Below are 21,270 nucleotides of genomic sequence, written 5' to 3'. Positions count from 1 at the left end.
CAATGTTCATATCATTCTGTAACATACTGTAAACAATACTTATTTTATTTCTGTTTCCTCAGACGCTGCATGTATATATTTTCATTTCTTCATCTTTTGGTGACTTTCACAATTGTTTCTTTATATATCTAAGTTTTTATTCTATTATTCTATTTTTATCTTAAATTTCCCTTAAATGTCTATTTTCTTGAATATTTGTTAATAGTCCATGCACTTCTCTGTTAAGTATGTTACATGTTACATATGTGTGCAATCACCAAGACAAATTCCTTGTATGTGTAACATAAATGGTGAAATCTATATCTATATCAATATCTATCTACCTATCTATATATCTGTCTATCTATATATCTATCTATCTATATTGATTCTGATTCTGAATACTGACCTACTCAATTCAACACACTACTTATGGATTATAAAATGATATTACTTTCACCGTCACAATGTATTACTCTGTACAATGTAATTTATACCACATCACTGCTGAATTCCTGATTCTGATTGGTCAGATGCTATTGATTAATTTTCTATAACAGCAGCTCTGACAGCAGTTTGGCTGCAAGGTTTTATTATTAATGCGCTCATTCTCATACACTATCATTTCTACAGCAACAACTTACACAGGGACTTGTATGGTAGATGCTCCACAAGAATGGGTTTTTAAAATGTTTTCTATGAGGAGAGTTTATTTAGCATTTTGGATGGAGTCTCTAGTGATATGTTTTCTGATATAGGAAAGCCTTCAGAACAGGAGGCTTTGCACTTTACACTTTGCAGTTACTCAGAAACATGACAAACTACATTTCTTGTCTCATTACCTTCAAGAGAGAGAAAAAAGAGAGGCTGGTGCGGTAACAACAGTTTCTACCTGTTAGAATGTAAGTAACAGCAACGATGTCGTTTGGTGAACAATCTACAACATTAAAGTAACTATAAATGAACAGCATGATTGTTGTTTGTTAATTAAGCAGTTGTAATTGTTCAAAATTTCTGTGGTATAAGCAGAAATAATAACATAATAAATAAATAATAAAATACTGGATATGGATGTGCTGATAAGTGAGTTTGGGTTGGTAACAGTCACTTTGCTTTCCATTATGCCACATCACTCCACTCCACTCCATGGTTGATTATTCTCCTATAACAGCACACTCCCAAATGTGTGTTTTACTCCTTACACAGGACACAAGCTCATATCCTGCATGCTTTCTATATAACATTTTCAATTTTGTACTTTACTGTTATAACTTATTTACTGTAATATTTATAGTTTTGTACCAAACCAAGATGATATTTATTTTATTTTAATTGTATTGTATTGTATTGTATTGTATTTAGCTAGCAACCAAGCCTGGCTCCTTAGAGCATTTTTCAGTATTTTCCGTTTTAGGGAATCTTTACAGGCTCTCTGTAAAACCCAGTAACAACGAGTTTCTCCTTCAGATACAGAAACTCTTCAAAATGCTGCCCCTTTTTTCCTTAAGAGTGTATTATTATTATTATTTTATTTTTTATTGTACTTACACACTTATTGTAGACCTCATCACAGAACAGTCTTTTGTAACCAACCATGATTTTATTTATCTTATTGTTTTCCTCATAACATTACTTACCTACTAACTTACCATATTAAAGCTGACAAGCTTTAACGCCACCACAGAACACACAAACACACTATATGTATGTAAGGGGTTCAGTATGAGTTAGGTAACTGAGCATAGTTTTCTGGCCTTTCCTGAGGCAGCTTTCTACGTCTCCACCGGCTCCGTGAGGTTCCTCTGAGCTCTGAGCTGCTCATATCTCTGCACGGATATCAAGCAGCTGCTGCTGTCCATCTGCTTCAGTAAACCATACATGCACAGCACTGACAGACAGCGTGGCCGGGCCGCATACACACACACATACACACGCTGTGGAAAACTGTCCTGTGAAAGACTTACTGCAGGGATTTTAACATGAAGCTGACGGATGAGTTTTTGAAGACAGTTTGAAATGCAGCTTTCTTTAAATATGAAGCTTCTTGAAAACATTCCAGTGCTGCAGATCTTCCTGCTGTTGCATCTCAGCCTGATCAGTGGCGTACAGAGAGGTGGGTCAATGTGCTTTGTGTTACAGTTGAAAGCCTCAGTGATTAGAACTTATCTTGGGTGAATTACTTTCACAGTTGTTGTTCTGTATAGCAATATATGTCAAAATTCTTTCAATACAACTTTTACTGTGATTATCCCATGATCAGTATGAGAAAGATCCAGCACTGGGTGTTGAAGTTTTGACACTGTAACGGCATTTGCACCTTAATATAAATCTGCTACTGTGGACATCATAATTTCAAGACTATGAATAACATCTAGTGGAACATAATAGCAACAGGCAATTATAAAATTAGTGAGCTTATATTTGATCCCTTTTACATGTTTAATGGGAAGTATTTACATAGCTGACATATTCATCACAATCTTTTTAAATTGCTACATAAAATGGCTGCACATGTCAAAGTCAAAGTAATGACAGGATTTAAATTCATTCATTTCTGATTTTCAGAAATATGTCATATTCCTTGGGCTGAAATGTATTGCCTTGTGATGTGATGCTGGAAAAACCTGAAATTAAAACCGCAACTACATATCTGTTTATGGTATCTGATGAAGACTTATTTGATCATTTTGGGACATTTTGGGTTCATGAAGCATTGCCAGGGGTTCCATGATTCAAATTCAAATTTTGTTACAGTGGTGGGAAAAAACTTTCTGGTCCCAATAAATAACCAATTTTATTGTACACATTTAAATAATGTGTATAATTTTTTAAATACTTTGTTAAATAAATCAGCCCTGAGGGGTTCTGTGATTTTTTTTAACAGTTAAAAGGGGTCTCTGATGGTAAAAACATTTGAGAACCCGTGCTCTAAGGATCCTCCTACAAATGTCTGACTATTGTGTACTCAATAGGCTATTAATGAACATCTAATGAGGTCAAAATTATTATGCATTACATATCATCATTGGAAATGTGTTTTGTAGATGTATGACAAATTATCTTATGACTACTGACCAAATGTTTTGTTTGCATTTGACAAACTGCTCTGAAGGGTGCTTAGATCCACAAGCCATAAAGTTGACACTGATATATTACAACCAAATACCTGCAGTAAAACCGTCCCATCAATGGAAAATAAATGAATGATCTCTCATTGTCTTTATAGCAAAGGACAGCTATCCTGTCCACGGTAAAAGAACTACTACGGCACTACAGAACAAAACAGGAATGATGATGTGAATGTTAGAGAGAGCATTCTCTGAGATCAGTGTTGGTTTCTGGGGTGTACTTTGGTTTGTAGTCCAGGTGGGTTTGGTACTAAACAAGTTACAGATGCCTTAAAATTATGAGAGTTTGTTTAGGTCTGGTGCATAGACAATTGTGTGCGAAGTAAGTCTTTGGCTGATGTTCTTCTAAAAGTTCAGGAACAGTGTGAGGAAGAGGTGACATATCCGCTGATTCTCATATCAGGAACTGCCAGGCTGTGTTCCAGAGGATCGAGACAGAGCAGTCAGCCAGTGCTAATATTTCCACGTGAGAAAACTGAGTGGGGAATCAGCAAAGTTTGCAGAGTCATGGTGTAAATTACGGAGTCGCTGGCTGAACCTGTCGGAGGATTGACTTACATGCTGTGCAGGGACTAGAACTGGATGAAATAAATTGAACAAAAGGAAAGTGAACTTGGAGAGTGACTTATATTGGCTAACAAATCAACAATGGTGGGTTTGTAGTGTTAGCTACATCAGAATTTTGCTTGTAGGGTTTCATGTAAGCATTGGCCACTTGCTTATGTGTCACAAATAAAGATTATAATTTTTATTGATTCCATTTAAAGTCATATTGGTCCCAGCTGATTTCTGATGGAGTTGTACTGATTCCTGTTAATTCCTACTGATTTGTTATGAAGTCATATTGATTACCTTTGATTCCTAGTAGAGTCATATTGATTCCTGATTGACTCATGCAGATTCTGCATGGCATGCAAGTTATATTGATCCTGGCTGATTCCTGAAAGAGTCATGTTTATTCCTGATGGAGTCATTTTGATTCCTGTTGGAGTCATATTAATTATCTTTGATTACCATTGATTTGAAGTCAACTTGCTTCCTGATTTTCATATTAGAAGTTATATTGATTCCATATTGGTTCCAACCTACATGTTCATTTCTGATGGACTCATGTTGATAGCTATTTACTCCTTATCAAGTCATACTGATTTTAATTGGTTCCTGATGGAGACACCTTGATTCAAGTTGACACCAGATTGGGTCGGATTGATTCCTGTTGAAGTTTGCTCTTGTTCCAATATACATTCAGAGACTGAAGTTGCTAAAACAGACATGGATATGACATGACAGGTTCTACCAGGAAACAACTGGCCTGTTCCATTGTCTTTCTTAATGAGTCTCCTCCTGTTGTCTCTATTTTCAATCTAGAAAAACATAGGCTGACTCTGTAAATAGCTTGGACATCACATGCTTGGTGTCATACATTCAGTTCATTATAGAATACTCTTTTAGCTTATTTCTAATCCCTGTTTGTGACTGGTGAGGGCATATAAAGTGAGAATTTATAAGTGGGCCTGCAAAAGTGTTTATTATGTAGTGTCATACACTATATGACCAAAAGTATGTAGACACCTGACCATCACACTCATATGAGGTTCTTCCCCAAACTGTTGCCACAAAATTGGAAGCACACAATTGTATAGAATGCCTTTGTATGATGTAGCTTTAAAATTTCCCTTCCCTGGAATTAAAGGGGTCCAAGCGTGTTCCAGCACGACAATGTCCTGTGACAAAAGCAAGCTCCATAAAGACGTTGCCGATGTTGAAGAATTTGAGTGGCCTGAACAGAGCCCTGACTTCAGCCCCACTGAAGACCTTTGGGATGAATTGGAACACCAGGACTTCTCACCCTTCTCACCCTGATGTTAAGCGTAGCCTATTTTTCAAGCAAGTGCTGCAGTGTAATCTTATTTTATATCATTGCTATAAAGCACACATGGGAGGGAGGTGGGGGGTGTGTGGTCAGGGAGTATGCGTGAGGTAAATGAAATGAGTTATACAAAAGATTAATTTTTTAAGAGAAATGCAACAGGAAGCAGTAAAGCACATATAAAGATTTGCAAATCAAAGCACATTTCCTTTGATATAAGCACACAGCAAGTAAAAAAAATGTGTTAAAAACTAGAATTTGTTTTGGCTCATACAACTTTCTGAGGCCAAATACAGCTGTGAATTATAAGTACTTGTGCTATATTTTTTTGAACATATGAGGATGAAGTATTTTGAAACATAGTCACTAGTCTCGGGTGATGTCAAAAAAAAAATTGTCTTTGTAGGCCAAGGATGAGACAAGACAGAGTAAAATTTCCCCCGAGTTTATGACAAGACCAAGACCATTGATTTGTGGTTTTAAGACCGGTCTCGAGTACCACAACAGTACCATATAGTGTATGAGAGCACCAATGGTAATGTTTGAAAAAAGCTGCAAGAAAAACAGGATGATCTATTGTCTGAGCAGCTTCCTCCAGTAGATGAATATCTAAACAAAGCTAGATAAGCTATTAGCATACCATACTAGCATAACAACAGTCAGAAGAGAGAGATTAGCAAATGAATCAGAAAACTTTGTGTTAGCATGCCTAATGGTGCAGGAACTGTACCAATTATTAAGCACAGCTTTCCATCAGAATCATTTGCAACACTTGCTGCTAAAGGAGTTTTCAATATCATACACATACAATAAGGTACCCTGTGGTAGCCTATTGGGTTCTTTGGTTTGTCCTTCTGAGGGAACCGTCCTGCTGCTTTGTGGTGGAAGATTACTGACTCCTGTTAGAGTATGCTCTTGTTAGAGTTAACATCTTTGGACTAAGACTGTTAAATCAACACTCTAAATCTAAAACTTTCCAAAGTAGAACTATTTTAGGAAGCTAGAAGCCATCAAAAAAAAAACAAACCTTTTTTAAGAGCGTAGGACTCAACAGATGAATCATGACAATAAAACTCCCTGTTCCCAAAAACAATTTGGTTCCTGTTTAACTTTATTTATGCAGGCTTACAGATAAAGCCAACATGACGCTAGCAGTGCTATATCCACCTTGTCATTGGAATTATCAACATGCCTTTTTTCCCCATGAGACCCCCTTTTGAGGTTATTAGTCTTTAGTGTTGCAACGAGCAGCAGTTAGAATTTAAAATATGTTGTTTTGAAACTTTCATTTCACAACAGCCACCATAAGTGCTGTTGCTATTTAAGGTCATATTTCTTGTAAATGTGTCCTCCTTTCACAGCTTGATTGATGAGGAACTGAGCTAGCTTTGATTCACTGACTGCTTAGGTTTCGCCACTGTGTGTGACTTATTTGAGATCTATTACCTTTCATGGCCCAGGTCTAGTAAGGCTAAATAGATCGAGAATGCTATTTCTGCAGTTTATGATGCTAATTAATCTCTCTCCATCCATCTCTTTTTCTGTCTCTCTCTCAGCTCCTAAAATCACCACCTTACTTGAGACAGTTGATGCCTTACTGGATCATAATGCTACTTTTATATGTGAGGTCGACTCACACCCTTTAGCAGATATAACATGGATGCGTAATAATTACCCTATACGGTTAGTAAGTATGTCATAAATTTGTCATCAATTAACACCTCTAAGATTCTAAGATTTCATCATATAAAATCTTCTGTTTATTACAGGCACTATGACTCTCGATACATTATCAGAGAAAATGGCCAAATGTTGATCATTCCCAATGTGAAGGACACAGACAGCGGAGAATATTGTTGCACCGCCAATAATGGGATTGGAGAACCAGCAAAAAGCTGCGGGGCTTTGCAGCTAAAGATGAGTACGTTTTCTATATTGTATCTTTTCTATTCTTTATGTTTTCTCTCTTATAAATAATATTCTAAATGTGAAGAGATCCTTCCTAACTCCAAACCTGAGCTACAGTCTCTTACATAACCAGAAACCTGATGCTCTCCTGTTATAATGACCTCAGAATAAAGTCATGATCTTCTGGGGAGAATGCTGGTATTTACGTCATGTCTTGACTCCCTCTATTTGGCTATTTATTTGCTTAGTGGCGCTTATTTAGGGGGAATGGGGATGTTTCAGTAGTGACCAGCACTGTGAGCATGGTGTGTGAACTCTGGCTCTGACAGTCCCTCAACATCAGTTACATCACTTGAGTTCATAACTGGTCTCAAATAGAGATATGTGTGGGACTGGTTTTTCAATCCCGGTTACGCAGTTAATGTTTTTGTTTGTACCTGTGTGCGATATTTTCTAACGAGTCTAGTTGGTTCTATTTTCAAAAATATAAACAATATAGTAGTCTACTTTAATTTGACAAGGCAGTTACTAAGGATGCTGTAAATGCGTCGAGTAGTACTGTCATGTTAATAAACATGGTATTGTTTGTCCAAAAAGGTTCATATGTGACCGCTCGCTTGCGCCTGCATGAAAAACCTCCCGTTCATGCACCTTTTTTGTCGTGTCTCGCAGGAACCCAGTCTTGATTGGATCTAGTCTCAACCAGGTGCCCTGTGAACCTTTTTTGGCAAGCAATATAAAAAAAAAAAAAACACAAATAGTACGTCTCCTATTTGTATTCGTATCTGTTTAAAACAACTACAACTCAACCCTGTTACCTGAATACATTCACCCCATAAAATATTTGGAAAAAGTCCACCAGGAAACAGGAATTTTCTTAATTTTTAATGATATTGTGATATTGACTGATGAGGTCACTATGAATGTACAACACTGTTACCCAAATTATAGATTGAAAATGATCAATTTTAAAGAATATTTTAAGTAAATCATTAGAATGTCCTTCAGGTCCTCGTGACTTTAGCATAGATGTTAGTAGCGCATTTGCTAATTCTATGCTAAAAAAAAATCAACCCTGGTACTCATTAAAAAGCACCAAATGCAGCCGTTTTCAGCCAAGAAACCTTGTAAAATCTTAATTTGTTGCCTGAGAGGGCTTAACATATTTCCTGAATGGTTAAATGCGTGTCTTATTAGATTAATGTTTTATAAAGTTAAAATTTTTAGCATTACAAGGGCTAAAGGGCACTTCTTGACATCACGAGACTAGCTAGCTCTACTGCTTGACAATATTGCAAATTGCTGTGCATGTAATGTGTCTTTGCGCCCAACTGCTCCCCGGGCGCCGCAGCAAAAAAAAAAAGGCTGCCCAATGCTCCGGGTGTGTGTTCACGGTGTGTGTGTGTGTTCACTACTGTGTGTGTGCACTTGGATGGGTTAAATGCAGAGCACAAATTCCGAGTACGGGTCACCATACTTGGCCACAAGTCACTTCACTTCACTTCACTTCACTTCATATGATTATTGTAGGTCTAATAGCTCCTTTAAGCCTTACATTTTTAAAAAACATTTTAACCATTACATTTATTCATTTTATTTTAAGTGACAAGTGTGTTAGAGTACAATCCTAGTACAGAGCTGGGCTCACAACCTTCCTGTTACTAGCACGGAACCTTTATCCCTGAACAATCTCTGCCCAATTGAAATAACTTGCATATACACTAAAAAAATGATAAACTGTTACTTTTCAGAGCCCCAGATTAAGAGACATCCAACAAATGTTACATTACTATTGGAGTCCAAGGCAGTGTTGCCATGTGTATCGTTAGGATATCCAAAGCCAGAAATTTCCTGGCTTAAAGGTGATGAGTTGATAAAGGTAAGTGTGTGTGTGTGTGTGTGTGTGTGTTGTGTGTTTTGTATGTCTGGTGATAAAGAAAATAATGACGTTAAAGAAAAAGATCCATGTCTTTTTTACCTATTGGCATATCATTGTCTTTGGTTTGACTTTCAGGTTGATAGCCGAATATCAATTTTGGAATTCGGTGCTTTAAAAATTCACAATATCAGGAAAGAGGACGCAGGACAATACCGATGTGTGGCAAGGAACAGTTTTGGGATTGCCTATTCAAAACCAGTCACCATTGAAGTACAAGGTAAAATGATATTTAAAATCACTTGACATACTGTATATTTATGTGTCTATTTAGACAACAGTTCAGTAATACTTTACTGTAAGGTCTACAAGTAAGTATTTATTAATAAAAACCTAATGCTTTCCTAATGATGATGAATTAATACATGCACTAATCCTTAGCACATCAGGAAATGATGAAGCTTATTCTTTAACAGCCTCTGAGTGATACTATATGAATAGCCACTAATAATGGTAATAGATAAGATGGTAATAGTTAAGATGGTAATAGTTAAGTATTAACATGTTGTTAACACATTCTGTTAAATGATGCAGTCTTAACAAAAGTCTTACAGATTATGAAGAGTTTGGAAACAATGTAATTTAAACTGAATTATAGTTAAAATGTATAAAGTTTAGCTTATCTGAGATTCTTTTGCATTTTTGTTTTCCAACACCCCTATTTCTAAACTAACCCATAACACAGGATATCTTAGAAATACAAATGAAATATACATGTTAAAATGTAGCAAAGACTAAATCCTACTAGCACCAGTATCAGCAGTTAGTCAAACAGCATTGTGAGTATCGTAGGAAATCCTTTAGCCAAAGAGAAAACAGACCAACATTTTGATGAAAGATGTATAAACCAAAAAGGTCAACTCAGAATTGAATCATAAAATAAAATTGAAGATCACAGATTAATTATAAATACTGACATGCAAGTCATTGAGAGTGGATTTTTCCTTTAATCCTAGAAATCATAATATTAATTAACAGAAAGCGTTAACAAGATGTTAAAACCTGAATATGTTCATTATTTATGGCTATTCATATATCTCTCAGAGGCTGTTGTGTATGTTAATGTATTATTAATTATTTGCTAAGGATTAGTACATCCATTAATTCATTATTATCTGTGCACCGTGTAGTAGCATCTGACCCCCCCATCCCATCCCATCCCATCTTTTTTAATGATGTCTGTGTATTTTCTCAGCTCCTGCTAAAATACTTAAAGTTCCCAAAGAGAGGAAAGTGCAGATTGGAACTGAAGTGGCCTTGGAGTGCAATGCCACTGGAAACCCTGTTCCTTCTATCACTTGGCTGGAAAATGGAAATACAGTAAGCTTGTTTTCCATTATATCACTCCATATCTCATTTTTCCACAGTCTTCTCTATCCTCCTCATTTTTTTTTTTTTTTTTTTGCCTTCTGAGCCCATTTGACTTCATCATCTTTGTTCGAGCTCTGGAGAACAAACTAATTGCAATTTAATTGCAGTCATTTGACCAGGGATTTGAACAAAGTACAGTAAGCTCCTGCAGACTGCTTGACTTTTATTTCCCAACTGCAATGTCCACCAACGGGAGGCCTTGAGGGTCTTGCATTCTCCAGTTGATATGAGAATTAACATCATTCCAGCTACATTAATGACTTAAACAGAATGGCTGATTAAAACAACACAATAAAAACAAAGATCAATAGGGAGACCTTTGAGAATAAAGTATATTAGACCAGAATATGATCACAATCATGGCTATGTGGTTTCTCATTAGCGCCATAAGATGGTACAGCAGTTAGCACTTTTGGAATAAAGACACTTTCTGGAATGTAATTGGATTTGAACCAGACGATGCTTTTGGGAAATTTGTGTTTGGCGTCTTGAGATCGGCTCATACAGCTACGACACAAGATGAACAAAAGTGCAGTAGCTCAGAAGAGGGAAAAGTGTGCAATACAGTGGGGCATAATTTGGACTAAGTCTCCAAATATGGGGAAGCTAACTGCTGATCTATGTAGACAGTCATGGTATTAGTTGATTAATACATTGACTAGTTGGGGTGGTGGAAAAAATGGGCTAAGCCCAAAATGGCAAAATATTGAGCTTTTAATGGTCTTAACGACAAATCATTGTTCAGAAAATTAGCAAGATTTAAACAAAGGAAATTAGTATGGGAGCTTTTCCCTTTGAGTTCTTTAAATGTTTAGCCTTGTGGCCCTTGATGCATCAGATGAGGCAGATAACCAAATAATTACTAATCTTTTAAGAAAAAAAAAAAACATTCCAGAAGATATTTTTGGAAAATATTGTACACCCGGACATGTGTTAGTTTGAATTTTACATCAAACATTTTTAATCATTATCATAATTCTACCTTTGTGTACAAGGAGACTATAGAAGTGAATTTTCCTGTTTCAAGCTTTTCCTCAAACAGTTCACTGCAGCAAAAATAAACCAGCAAATGGTGGCACAGGAGGTCTCAGGAGTGCATTCGTTTAATTCTTGCTGACCAATGACTTGTTGTTAAGACCATTAAAAGCTTAATCTTTGCCATTTTGGGCCTGGCCCTATACTTACAGATACTTACAGTATGTCCAAAAATATACACAACCATGTAATTTAAACCACAGCAACACTGACCAGGATAAAGCAGTTACTAAAGAACGAACGAATGAATGAATGAATTCCAATTTACACCAGATACAGTAAACGCTACAATCAACATGGGTAGTCAACATGGCCTTTCTTTGTCCCAAAAGCTTCATATCTGACCACACCCTCCCATCTGCATGAAAGTAAACCTGACTAATCATGAGACTTTCTTTTGTTGGGTCTTGCAGGATCCTAGATGCACATTAACTTTAGTTTTCCATGTTTATGTCTAATGATTTTAACACAGTGTAAAACGAGCATCCATGTTGCAAAGGCACAGAGACTCTACAATATGATACACAGATTTATTATTGCATGTAATCAGTGCATAACATTTATTGCACTAATTAGTGTATTTTTATTTTTAACAATTTAGAAAAAAGGAACAGGAACTGAACATGTAATTTGTAGCCTGTGTATGGCTTTTGTGAGGATTGATGTGTTTTTTGCTGTTGTTAATCTGACCTGCTCTAATATAATACTGGATGTCCTGAATCAGTTTTTGCTTTAACTTTGGAAAAAGATGACTAGTCAACCACTTTTTTGAAATCCTAGTCAACTAGTAAAAATGAATAGTCGTGTCCTGAATGTTTCCCAACCTCCTATAACGTTCACAGGATATGAGCTAATAACGTTGACATTCCCATTGGTACACTGGATTCCTGATTCAGTCCTAGTCTATTTATATTTCACGTTCCACAGGATATTCTCTAAGGCTTTAAGATTAAGAGTACCTTGGTGTTGGAGAGGACTTGTAAAGACCGCTGTTGAAGTTGTTTGTATTTTTCCTTGTATCAAGAGCTGCTTGTAGATCAAGTTAATTGAGAATGTGTTGACATGATTTACAATTCCACTATCTCACTGTTATGTTGTAAATGACTTTTTAGCTCTTGATAAGAAGCTAGGCAGACGGGTTGTTTAAAGATGGGGGTATAGTCGGAGGTTTAATGTCACTGTGCTGTCTTGGCACCGCTGCCCTGTGCAGTTTTATGTTACCAAACATGACCTCGTCCTTCCTTTATTTATGACTGGAGTTCTCATCATTTTTATCTGCCTTCCTTTCCCACAGTAAAATAGAACAGCAATTTTCAAATCCACTGACGAATACATTCATCAGAGTGAGGCGTATCAAATCTGAGCCTTGTACTGTGTATTATTAAGGGCTTGTAATGGGCCAGATTTTAGGACTACAGCAACAAATGCTTCAGCTAAGTTTGCTTTTTCAGCTGGCCCTCGAAGGATGCGGTGCTCATTTTTTAGTCTTTCTTGACTAGGAATTAAGAGCTGCAATTATTTTGTAATATATGGTGTTATCTTACATGGAATAATGAATAATTACATCTAATTACATAAAAAATAATTATTACAATTTACCATACAACATATGGTTCCATCCAAATACTTAAATAGAATAATAATTAATAATAATTATGTCTAATTAGGTAATAATTTAGATTGTAAAATAATTGTTAAACAATTAGAATTGGTCGATGAAGGATGCAGTGCACTATTTATCCAAGATTTATCCAGATACTATAATTAGAATAATAAATAATTAAAAATATTGAAAATAGTACAGTAATATTCATATTACTGTCTACCTTATACCACGTAGTAGCACTGTCTGAGTCTTTTGCCCTTTGAGGTATTTGCAGGATGCATGTGGTGTTATAGGTTGAATGTTTAAAATTACCCCATGTGGACATGGCAAATCATTAATTTCCCATAGCCGGATAAAGTGCTGCTAAAAGCAGCTCTGCGATGAGCAAGTTTCAAATATAGAAGTATGAGCAAATCTCAAAACTGTCACACAAGCTCACAATGTTCTCCTAAGGTCAGCATATTTAATTGTCCAAATGACTGAGGCTGTGTAGTAAGGATGTAGGGTGTGATAATGCAACTATGTACTGGATTTTGTCTAGCAAACGTGAAGATACTATATGTGCTTTATTCTTCTTCTTCTTCTTCTTATTATTATTATTATGCTAACAAAGTTATGAGAATTAAGTATGAATGAAACACTTGTATTAAGTGTCATCTATATAGTAGACAGAGCCTTGGAGATGACATAATAAGCTATGGCCACGAGTTAATATATATTAATATTTCAAGGGCACAAACTATCTTGCAGCCACAAATTATTATTTTATGGTCATGAGATATGAGTCATGGCCATGAATTGTGAGCCATGACATAATATGTTGTTGAACATCATACTTAATATGTGGCCTCCAGTCATTTTCCTTAGTCAGAAACTAAGGAAAAAGCCTATTTGCTTTAAGAATTCGTTGAAGGTGATATGGGTCAATGGTATATCCGTGATGCAGCAACACTGACTCCAGTATAAAGTGTGATATTAACAATAATCTCCATGCTTAGGTTCCTGTAGCCACAGTGGTCGAATTCTAACTCATCATAAACTACAATAGTTGCCACAAGTTAATTATTTTGTGGACAGGAAATAGATCTTAAGAATCTTGATCTTGAGACACTATATGGCCGAATGTTTGTGGACACCTGACCATCCCAACTGTTGCTACAATTATATATGATGTCTTTTATGCTGTAGCATTACAATTTCCCTTCACTGGAACTAAGAGGCCCAAATCTGTTCCAGCATGACAATGTCCCTATGAAAAATGCAAGCTCCATGAAGATATGGTTTGCCAAGAGTGGAATGGAAGAACTTGAGTGTCCATCACAGATCCATGACCTCAACCCCACTGAACACCTTTGAACACCAACAGGCCTCCTCGCCAAGCATCAGTGTCAGACCTCAATAATGCTCTTGAGGCTGAATGATCACAAATTCCCACAGCCACGCTCCAAAATCTAGCAGAAAACCTTCCCAGAAGAGTGGAGTTTATTATAACAGCAAAGGGGGACTAAATCTGGAATGGGATGTTCAACAAGCACAAATTAGTGTGATGCACATATGAGGTGGCCACAAACTTTTGGCTATATAGGTAGTAATATATAATATATAATTCATGGCTTGGCCTTATTAAAAAAATAACCACCAGGTCACATCAGTGGTGGTGTAGGAATTAAACATTTAAACCGACCAACCTGTGTTCATTTGTTCAACATTTAGTAAATTTAATTTATGGTAATTAATGTAGACATAAATTTTATCATGTATAGAATAACCATTAGTTAATACTTTTGTTGTTATTTTATCTATCTGCTTCTCTGATGTAGATCACGGGGGCATCAGTAGAGGAGACGCTGGTTGGGGAGGTGATTGTCTCCATCCTTCATGTGGTGGTAAATAAACCGGCTCTTTACACATGCCAGGCTACCAATCAACACAGCGGAGGAGCCAATACTGTCAAAGCTACAGCCAAGATCACTGTCTCAGGTGGGCTTATTCCAAACACAGCTCTTATAATCAACCCTGATGTGCAGTCACATTCTAGTCTCAACAAATCTTGTCATAACAGTGGGCTTTTTGTTTTTTTTCATCTCAGTTCGTTTTTTTGAGGCATAGGCATGTGGTCTGGGCCTTTCGAGTTACAACTGAAGGATGGACACATTAGCTCTCCTGATATTCATGCTCTGATTCACTTTATTTTCAATAAGACTGTGGAATTAAGAATGGAAGGTTTCTGGTTATGCTGTTAGCTTGTTAGCTGATTCGCTGAATTCTTTATTTTTTTGGAGATCGTCAGCTGTATCTGAGGTAGTGTGTGTGTGTGTTGTTATTTACCGAGGCGTGTTATTTCAGTCAGGCCTTATTTGTTAGCTTAGCTGTTCTTTGAAGACTCTGACATCCCAGGAGGTAGACCCCTCACCCCAGATATATTCATGATGCTAACTTGCTGTGAAGTGAAGACACAGCATTGTATAAAAAAACTGCAGTATGTTAAACTGTCAGGGATTAGAGATTTATGATGTTGTGTTGTGAACTGAACAGAATTGCTTTGCTTTAACACAAAAAGATCGAATTCGATTTTCTTTTTTTTCCCTCTCTTGTTTTTTGGACCATCCTGCACTTCTGATGTAGCATAACATCATGCAGAATGTTCTTCTTTCAACACCCCCCATTAGCCCATCCAGACCGTCAAAGTTCACACCTGCTCTTTCCTCCAGGCCACACACACATTCACACACAATTTGTGGGCCAAGCACACCACAAGCATGGTCTGCAGTACAGAGTTGTTGCATTATTCATTGTCATGGCCAAGAAACTGCTTAACTTTTTCTTTCTTCTTCGGCTTCATCCTGATGCTGGTTTCTGGATCCTGTGATTTTCCCATAGAATGGAGGTAAGAATCTTTACATAGTGAAAACACAATGGTTGCATTAACTACAAATTTATGGTCTGTGCTGTGCTTGGGTTGAGTTATCTCTCAGTCTGAAACATTAAACTTTGCATGTAATTCATTCAGCATTGGAAAATTTGACGTTGGCCTTTTACTCCATATACCTTGCAGACTTGGAGTGAATATCTATTAGTCCTCACTAAGTTTCTGTCCTTCCAAAGCTTTTGTTGGATCCTCTTATAATCCACAGGAGTTAGTGTTGGATCTGGCTATAATTCTGATCTATGATCCTAATAAGGAAACAATAAATTCCATCCAGTGTAGAAAGAATGATGAAAAGCCTTCCAACATGCATTGAGTTTCCTCTTCATGAAGCCTGACAGCTGGATAATGTATTTCATTTAAGTGGCTGGTTTGCTACTGGAAAAGTGGAGCATATGGGCTGGATAAGGGCTGATGTATATAAACATATACATAAGAAGCCTGTAATGTATTATGCTAACCCACCATACCACATGTTCTGAATTAAATGCGAACCAAAGTAAATGCTCTGTCACATTTAAACCTACATGGCTCAGATTTGACATCTGGGCATGATTAGAGGAAAGTTAAATTGAGTAAAATAGTCATGTGCCTTGGGCTTTGTTCTTGAATGTGAAGAGAGTAATACTGGATATAATAGTCATGCTTTGTTCATTGTTTATGTCAAATATTGTTTTTGTAGTTACAGACTCAAGCAAGTGAAGGTTCTTAAGATTATTATGTAGAATTAGGAGCAAGGGAAACGTATACAGTCATGATATAAAAAAGAAAAACATATAAAACAATAGTAAAAGGAATAAAATATTCTAAACAGATGTTCTAATTTTTAAGTTTCTAATTTTTGAATCTGACTGGTCCAAAGCTGTTGGATAATTTTCTATAACAGCAGCTGTGACAATAGTGTTAGCTGTTACACAAATCACAGGTTAATACTAATCGGTAATATTAATGGCACTCGTTTTAAAAATGATTGTTTCTATAGCAACTTACAGAGGAACTTGTATGTTGGATGCTCCACATTAATTAAAGAAAAAAAGCGTCTTATTTTTGGTACAATGAGGCGATATTTATTTTCATTTCTGAAAGGAGTCTCCAGTGTCAGTGCTTTGTAACTGTCAGAGGCTGTAACTTTCAATTTTAAAAGTCTTCAAGGCAGAGGGGTTTGCACGTTGGAGTTTCTCTTTAACTTGATGAAGCTGAGTTTATTTGTCTTATTAACTTCAAGAGAGAGAGAAAAAAAGTGGCTGGTGAGAGAATGACTGTTTATAGCTGCTACAATGAAAGTGATTACAGGAAGAAACTTGTTTTTCATATGTTCCGCAACATTTGCAAAACAAGTTCTAGCCACAATAAATGGATAAAATATGTGCTATGTCATTCTTTAATAAATGTAAAAAAAGGTAAGGTTGGCTAATTGCTGTGGCATAAGTGGAATAAAACTTCGGGATGTGCTGTTTTAGGAAATATAGTCACACTGGAAAAAGAAATAAAGCCCGAAAAGTGCTCCCTGGGGACACACTCAACTCAACTAAGTGCTTGTTTCCTTTTTGTAATGTCTCTTTGCTCATTCTTGGCTACATTGCTAATGATACTATTCTTCATCATGTCCTCCTCTTTCCCCAGGCTGTACAAAGGTAGTGCTGGTTATTGCAGTATGTACCGGGGTGAAGTGTGCCGTGGGCTGTTGCGACATTCAGCACTTGTCTTCTTTAACTCTTCTCTGCCGGAGCCGGAGCAGGCGCAGGAGTTCCTGGCGCATGGAGGCTGGGCCGAGCTGGAGGGAACAAGCCCGCTGTGCCAGCCTGCAGCTCGCTCACTACTCTGCCATGCTGCCTTCCAAGACTGCAGCCCATCAGGCCTCGGTCCTGCACCCAAACCTGTCTGCAGGTACACAACTGAATCACTCAGATTTTCACGATTGCTCCTTTCAATAGCTTTCAGCAAATCTGTGAAAACTACGAGGCTCCCGTGATACACCTTCTCCCACATTCTGGCCCTAAGAAAGGACTGAGAGGTAGCGCTTCTTCAAAGACACGGCCACTATAACCAACTTAGTAGGTAAACATGTGTCCCATCAATGGAATTAAAATACTGACAATGCAATATCTAAATCGATATAAATACATTTAAAGAGGATGCGAAAGAGCAGTGCTAGTTTTACAATAAGGATGACTAGGCTAGCTGGTGTTAGTGATGAGGAACATTGTCATCTATAAATTGTAAGGATATGACAATGCACATCGGGACTCCAATACTGAAACAACACTCATATTTAGCACTGATCAATATGAGCTAGTTGCCTTGTTGTCTTGAAGAGCTTATGTAGGTGTCATGTAGGCCTAACATAAAGTTTTGCCACCATTTGATACTAAAAGGTCTGTTTGGCTGTTATCTGATCCTGCAGTTATTAATGGAAACAATGATGTCATTTTTTCCTTCACTTATTTGCCTCCTCATTTAGGAAATACCAGTTCTAGAAACGTAAGCCTTTTTCTCACATTGCACCTATGAAATATGAATGTCATCCCTTAATTGCCTCATAGGGAGCACTGTCTGGCTGTGAAGGAGCTCTACTGTTATAAGGAATGGCACTCGATGGAGGAGAGGAATCACAGAGGAATCATTTCTCCAAGCCTGAGCCTCACTTTGCCAGACTGCGAAACTCTGCCCAGCCAGCAGGCAGATCCAGCGTCATGCACCGCCGTAGCATTTGTAGGTAAGAAACTTTCAGTTATCTACATGTTTTTGAAGTTTGGCAAAAATACTGGAAATTAGGACACCATTGGAATTATACTGTACGTTACAAATCCAAACCATGGCCAAATAATGAACGTAGCCTGTAGCTTTCCACATGCATTAGCTCAGTGTGAAGCAATGCACTGTGATTATGATGAAAGCCAAGGACTTGTGTTGATGGTTTTATTGCTCAGCACTGGCTCTGTTATTCTGTAACACTTTGTCTAAATGTGTAATCTTGCATTTTTCAGGCCAATATGTGACTGAACACAGCAGATTTTTATTCTAAAATTGATCACAGCACAGCATAATTGGAGACAAAAACCTAAATATCAATCCTCATTACATTCTGTGATGTGTTCTGAGTGTCTATAATTTCTTTTTCTTTCCCTACAGAGATGAAGAAAGACCAAATCACAAGTATGTGTGGTATTTGTATTTGATAAACTATAAGGCCAAAAGTTTGTGGACACCCATCTGTGAACATCCCATTCCAGATTTATTCCCCCTCTGCTGTTATAATAACGTCCACTCTTCTAGGAAGGCTTTCCACTAGATTTTAGAATGTGGCTGTGGGGATTTGTCCACTCAGCCACAAGAGCATTAGTGAGCTCAGGCACTGATGTTGGGTGAGAAGGCCTGGGGTGCAGTTAGTGTCCCAATTCATCCCATAGGTGTTCAGTGGGGTTGAGGTCAGGGCTCTGTGTAGGACACTGGAGTTCTTCCACTCCAACCTTGGCAAACCACATCTTCATGGACCTCACTTTGTGCACAGGGACATTGTCATGCTGGAACATGTTTGGGCCCCTTAGTTCCAGTGAAGGGAGATTGTAATGCTACAGCATACAGAGATGTTCTATACAACTGTGTGCTTCAAATTTTGTGGCAACAGTTAGGGGAAGGTCTACATATGGGTATGACTGACAGGTGTCTACATACATTTGGCCATATAGTGTATGTACTATCTCCTATTCTATTAGATATAAAATTTTTGTGAATTCAAATACAATACATAACATTCTTCATTAGAGTAGTAAAGTGGCATAAATATGCAGATTTACAGTGTGTTTGCTTTTTCTCGAACAGCTACGTGCTACAATGATAGAGGAAGGTTTTATCAAGGCAATCACAATGTCACAGCATCTGGTATTCCTTGCCAGCGATGGGACCAGCAGGTAATTATTTATTTGTTTTTACCTTAATTAAGTCCATTGGGGAGCTGGGCTGCAAGATAACCGTTATCATAATTGTCTGAGCTCATTCAGGGTCATTAGGGAAAGGGTATGAGCAAAGCTATTCAAAATGCAAACACACACATACACACACACACCCCCTGTTTGTCTTAATATCCTTGTAAGGACCCTCCATTGACAATTATTAATTATATATATATAATTAATATATATAATGAATAATTGTCATATGTATGTGTGTGTGTGTGTATTAATGCTATGCCTACAACTAAATCTAACCTTAACCTTAGTAACCAAAAGGAACTTTTTTTTTTTTTTAATTATTTTTTGTGAAAAAAAAAAAAAGCGATTTTATTTGTGGGGACCAGCCAAATGACCCCACAAGGTAAAAAAAGAAAAGAAAAATAAATTCAGATATTCCTATCCTTGTGGGCATATTTGGACCCCACCAAGATATAAAACATTCCACACACCATTTTAGTTGGCTCTATAATGTTATTTATGCATGTAACTGCAGTTCTAAGAACACCAAATAACTTTCACGGTTATTGGAACCAGCAAAGACACATTAAGAACTCAAAAAAATGGTTCCAGGGAAAGATGGAGGGATGATAGCGGTATTTATCACAAATACTACATCATATGTCACGCTGAGACTTTGTATAAAGGTCTTGGCATGTGTGTACTTGCACACAAGAAGGTATCCTGATGATTCTCAACACCCTTGTTGTTTAGGAGGAGTGAAATAGAATATAATTTTTAAATTGTAAACCATGTTTCCAATGAGCTAGATTGGTATTTGTTTACATTGTGCTAAGTTCACATTTCTTTCGAAAGTTTCTCAGTACTTAAAAAAAAAAGAATCTGATTTGGGCATTGTTAAATATGAGCTCAGTTTTTTTCTCACAGAGAAAAATCGTGGTTTATGTTTAAAGAATGAAATGGTAACTGGAAATTTTTTTGCTACAGCACCTGCATGCTAACCAAGCCAGCTAGGTAACTTAGCTAGTATTAATGCTGAATGTTGTATTCAGTAAATTGTTAAAATACAATAATGCACATTGAAACTCCAATACTGAAATCATACTCATATTTACCTGTGAGCAACGGGAGCTAGTTTACTAGCAGTTAACTAGCCATCTAGCTTTGGACGAATGCTATCCACAGTCAAATGCCGCACAGTAAACTGATAACTGAACTTACCATTCCGATACATCAGCATCTTCTGATTTTATCTGCTATCCGTATGCTGAGTCAGTCTGAGGTTCACACATGCAGAGTTGCATTACTTCTCTTGCCTTTTTGGAACCACACCATACCATCAGAGTAGTGGGATTGCAGGAGAACATGGCAGTTGTCCTTTTTGCCATGTTATGTTTAATGTCAAACCATTTTACTGGTTTAAAATGGAACATCCAGGTCGACTTTGATATTAATGCAATGAACAATTGGTAATCTTTCTGCTAAATGAATTATAAAGGAAATGATAAATAAATTTGTCTCAGCATATCTTCAGAAGCACAAGATCGTACTGAGGAACTACCTGGAGCTGCACGGCCCAGCTGTCTAAAAAAATCAGTGT

At 37.1% G+C, this 21,270-nt stretch overlaps 1 protein-coding gene across 1 annotated transcript in view; it reads left to right on the top strand.

Moving 5' to 3' along the window:
* The first annotated feature begins 1,971 nt into the window (after window positions 1-1,971).
* Window positions 1,972-21,270, top strand: part of musk (muscle, skeletal, receptor tyrosine kinase) — a 31,006-nt gene continuing 11,707 nt past the window's right edge. Inside the window, 12 exon segments of the mRNA XM_026942453.3 lie at window positions 1,972-2,092; window positions 6,534-6,660; window positions 6,747-6,898; window positions 8,637-8,764; window positions 8,900-9,041; window positions 10,017-10,141; window positions 14,654-14,813; window positions 15,714-15,720; window positions 17,383-17,646; window positions 18,303-18,475; window positions 18,892-18,915; window positions 19,582-19,670. Coding sequence (XP_026798254.3) covers window positions 1,972-2,092; window positions 6,534-6,660; window positions 6,747-6,898; window positions 8,637-8,764; window positions 8,900-9,041; window positions 10,017-10,141; window positions 14,654-14,813; window positions 15,714-15,720; window positions 17,383-17,646; window positions 18,303-18,475; window positions 18,892-18,915; window positions 19,582-19,670 — 1,512 coding nt within the window.

This window comes from Pangasianodon hypophthalmus, chromosome 17 (assembly GCF_027358585.1).
Source record: "Pangasianodon hypophthalmus isolate fPanHyp1 chromosome 17, fPanHyp1.pri, whole genome shotgun sequence".
NCBI classification, from domain to species: domain Eukaryota; kingdom Metazoa; phylum Chordata; class Actinopteri; order Siluriformes; family Pangasiidae; genus Pangasianodon; species Pangasianodon hypophthalmus.
The sequence above is the reverse complement of the archived record's forward strand: the minus strand, read 5'-3'. Positions and strand labels throughout refer to the sequence as shown.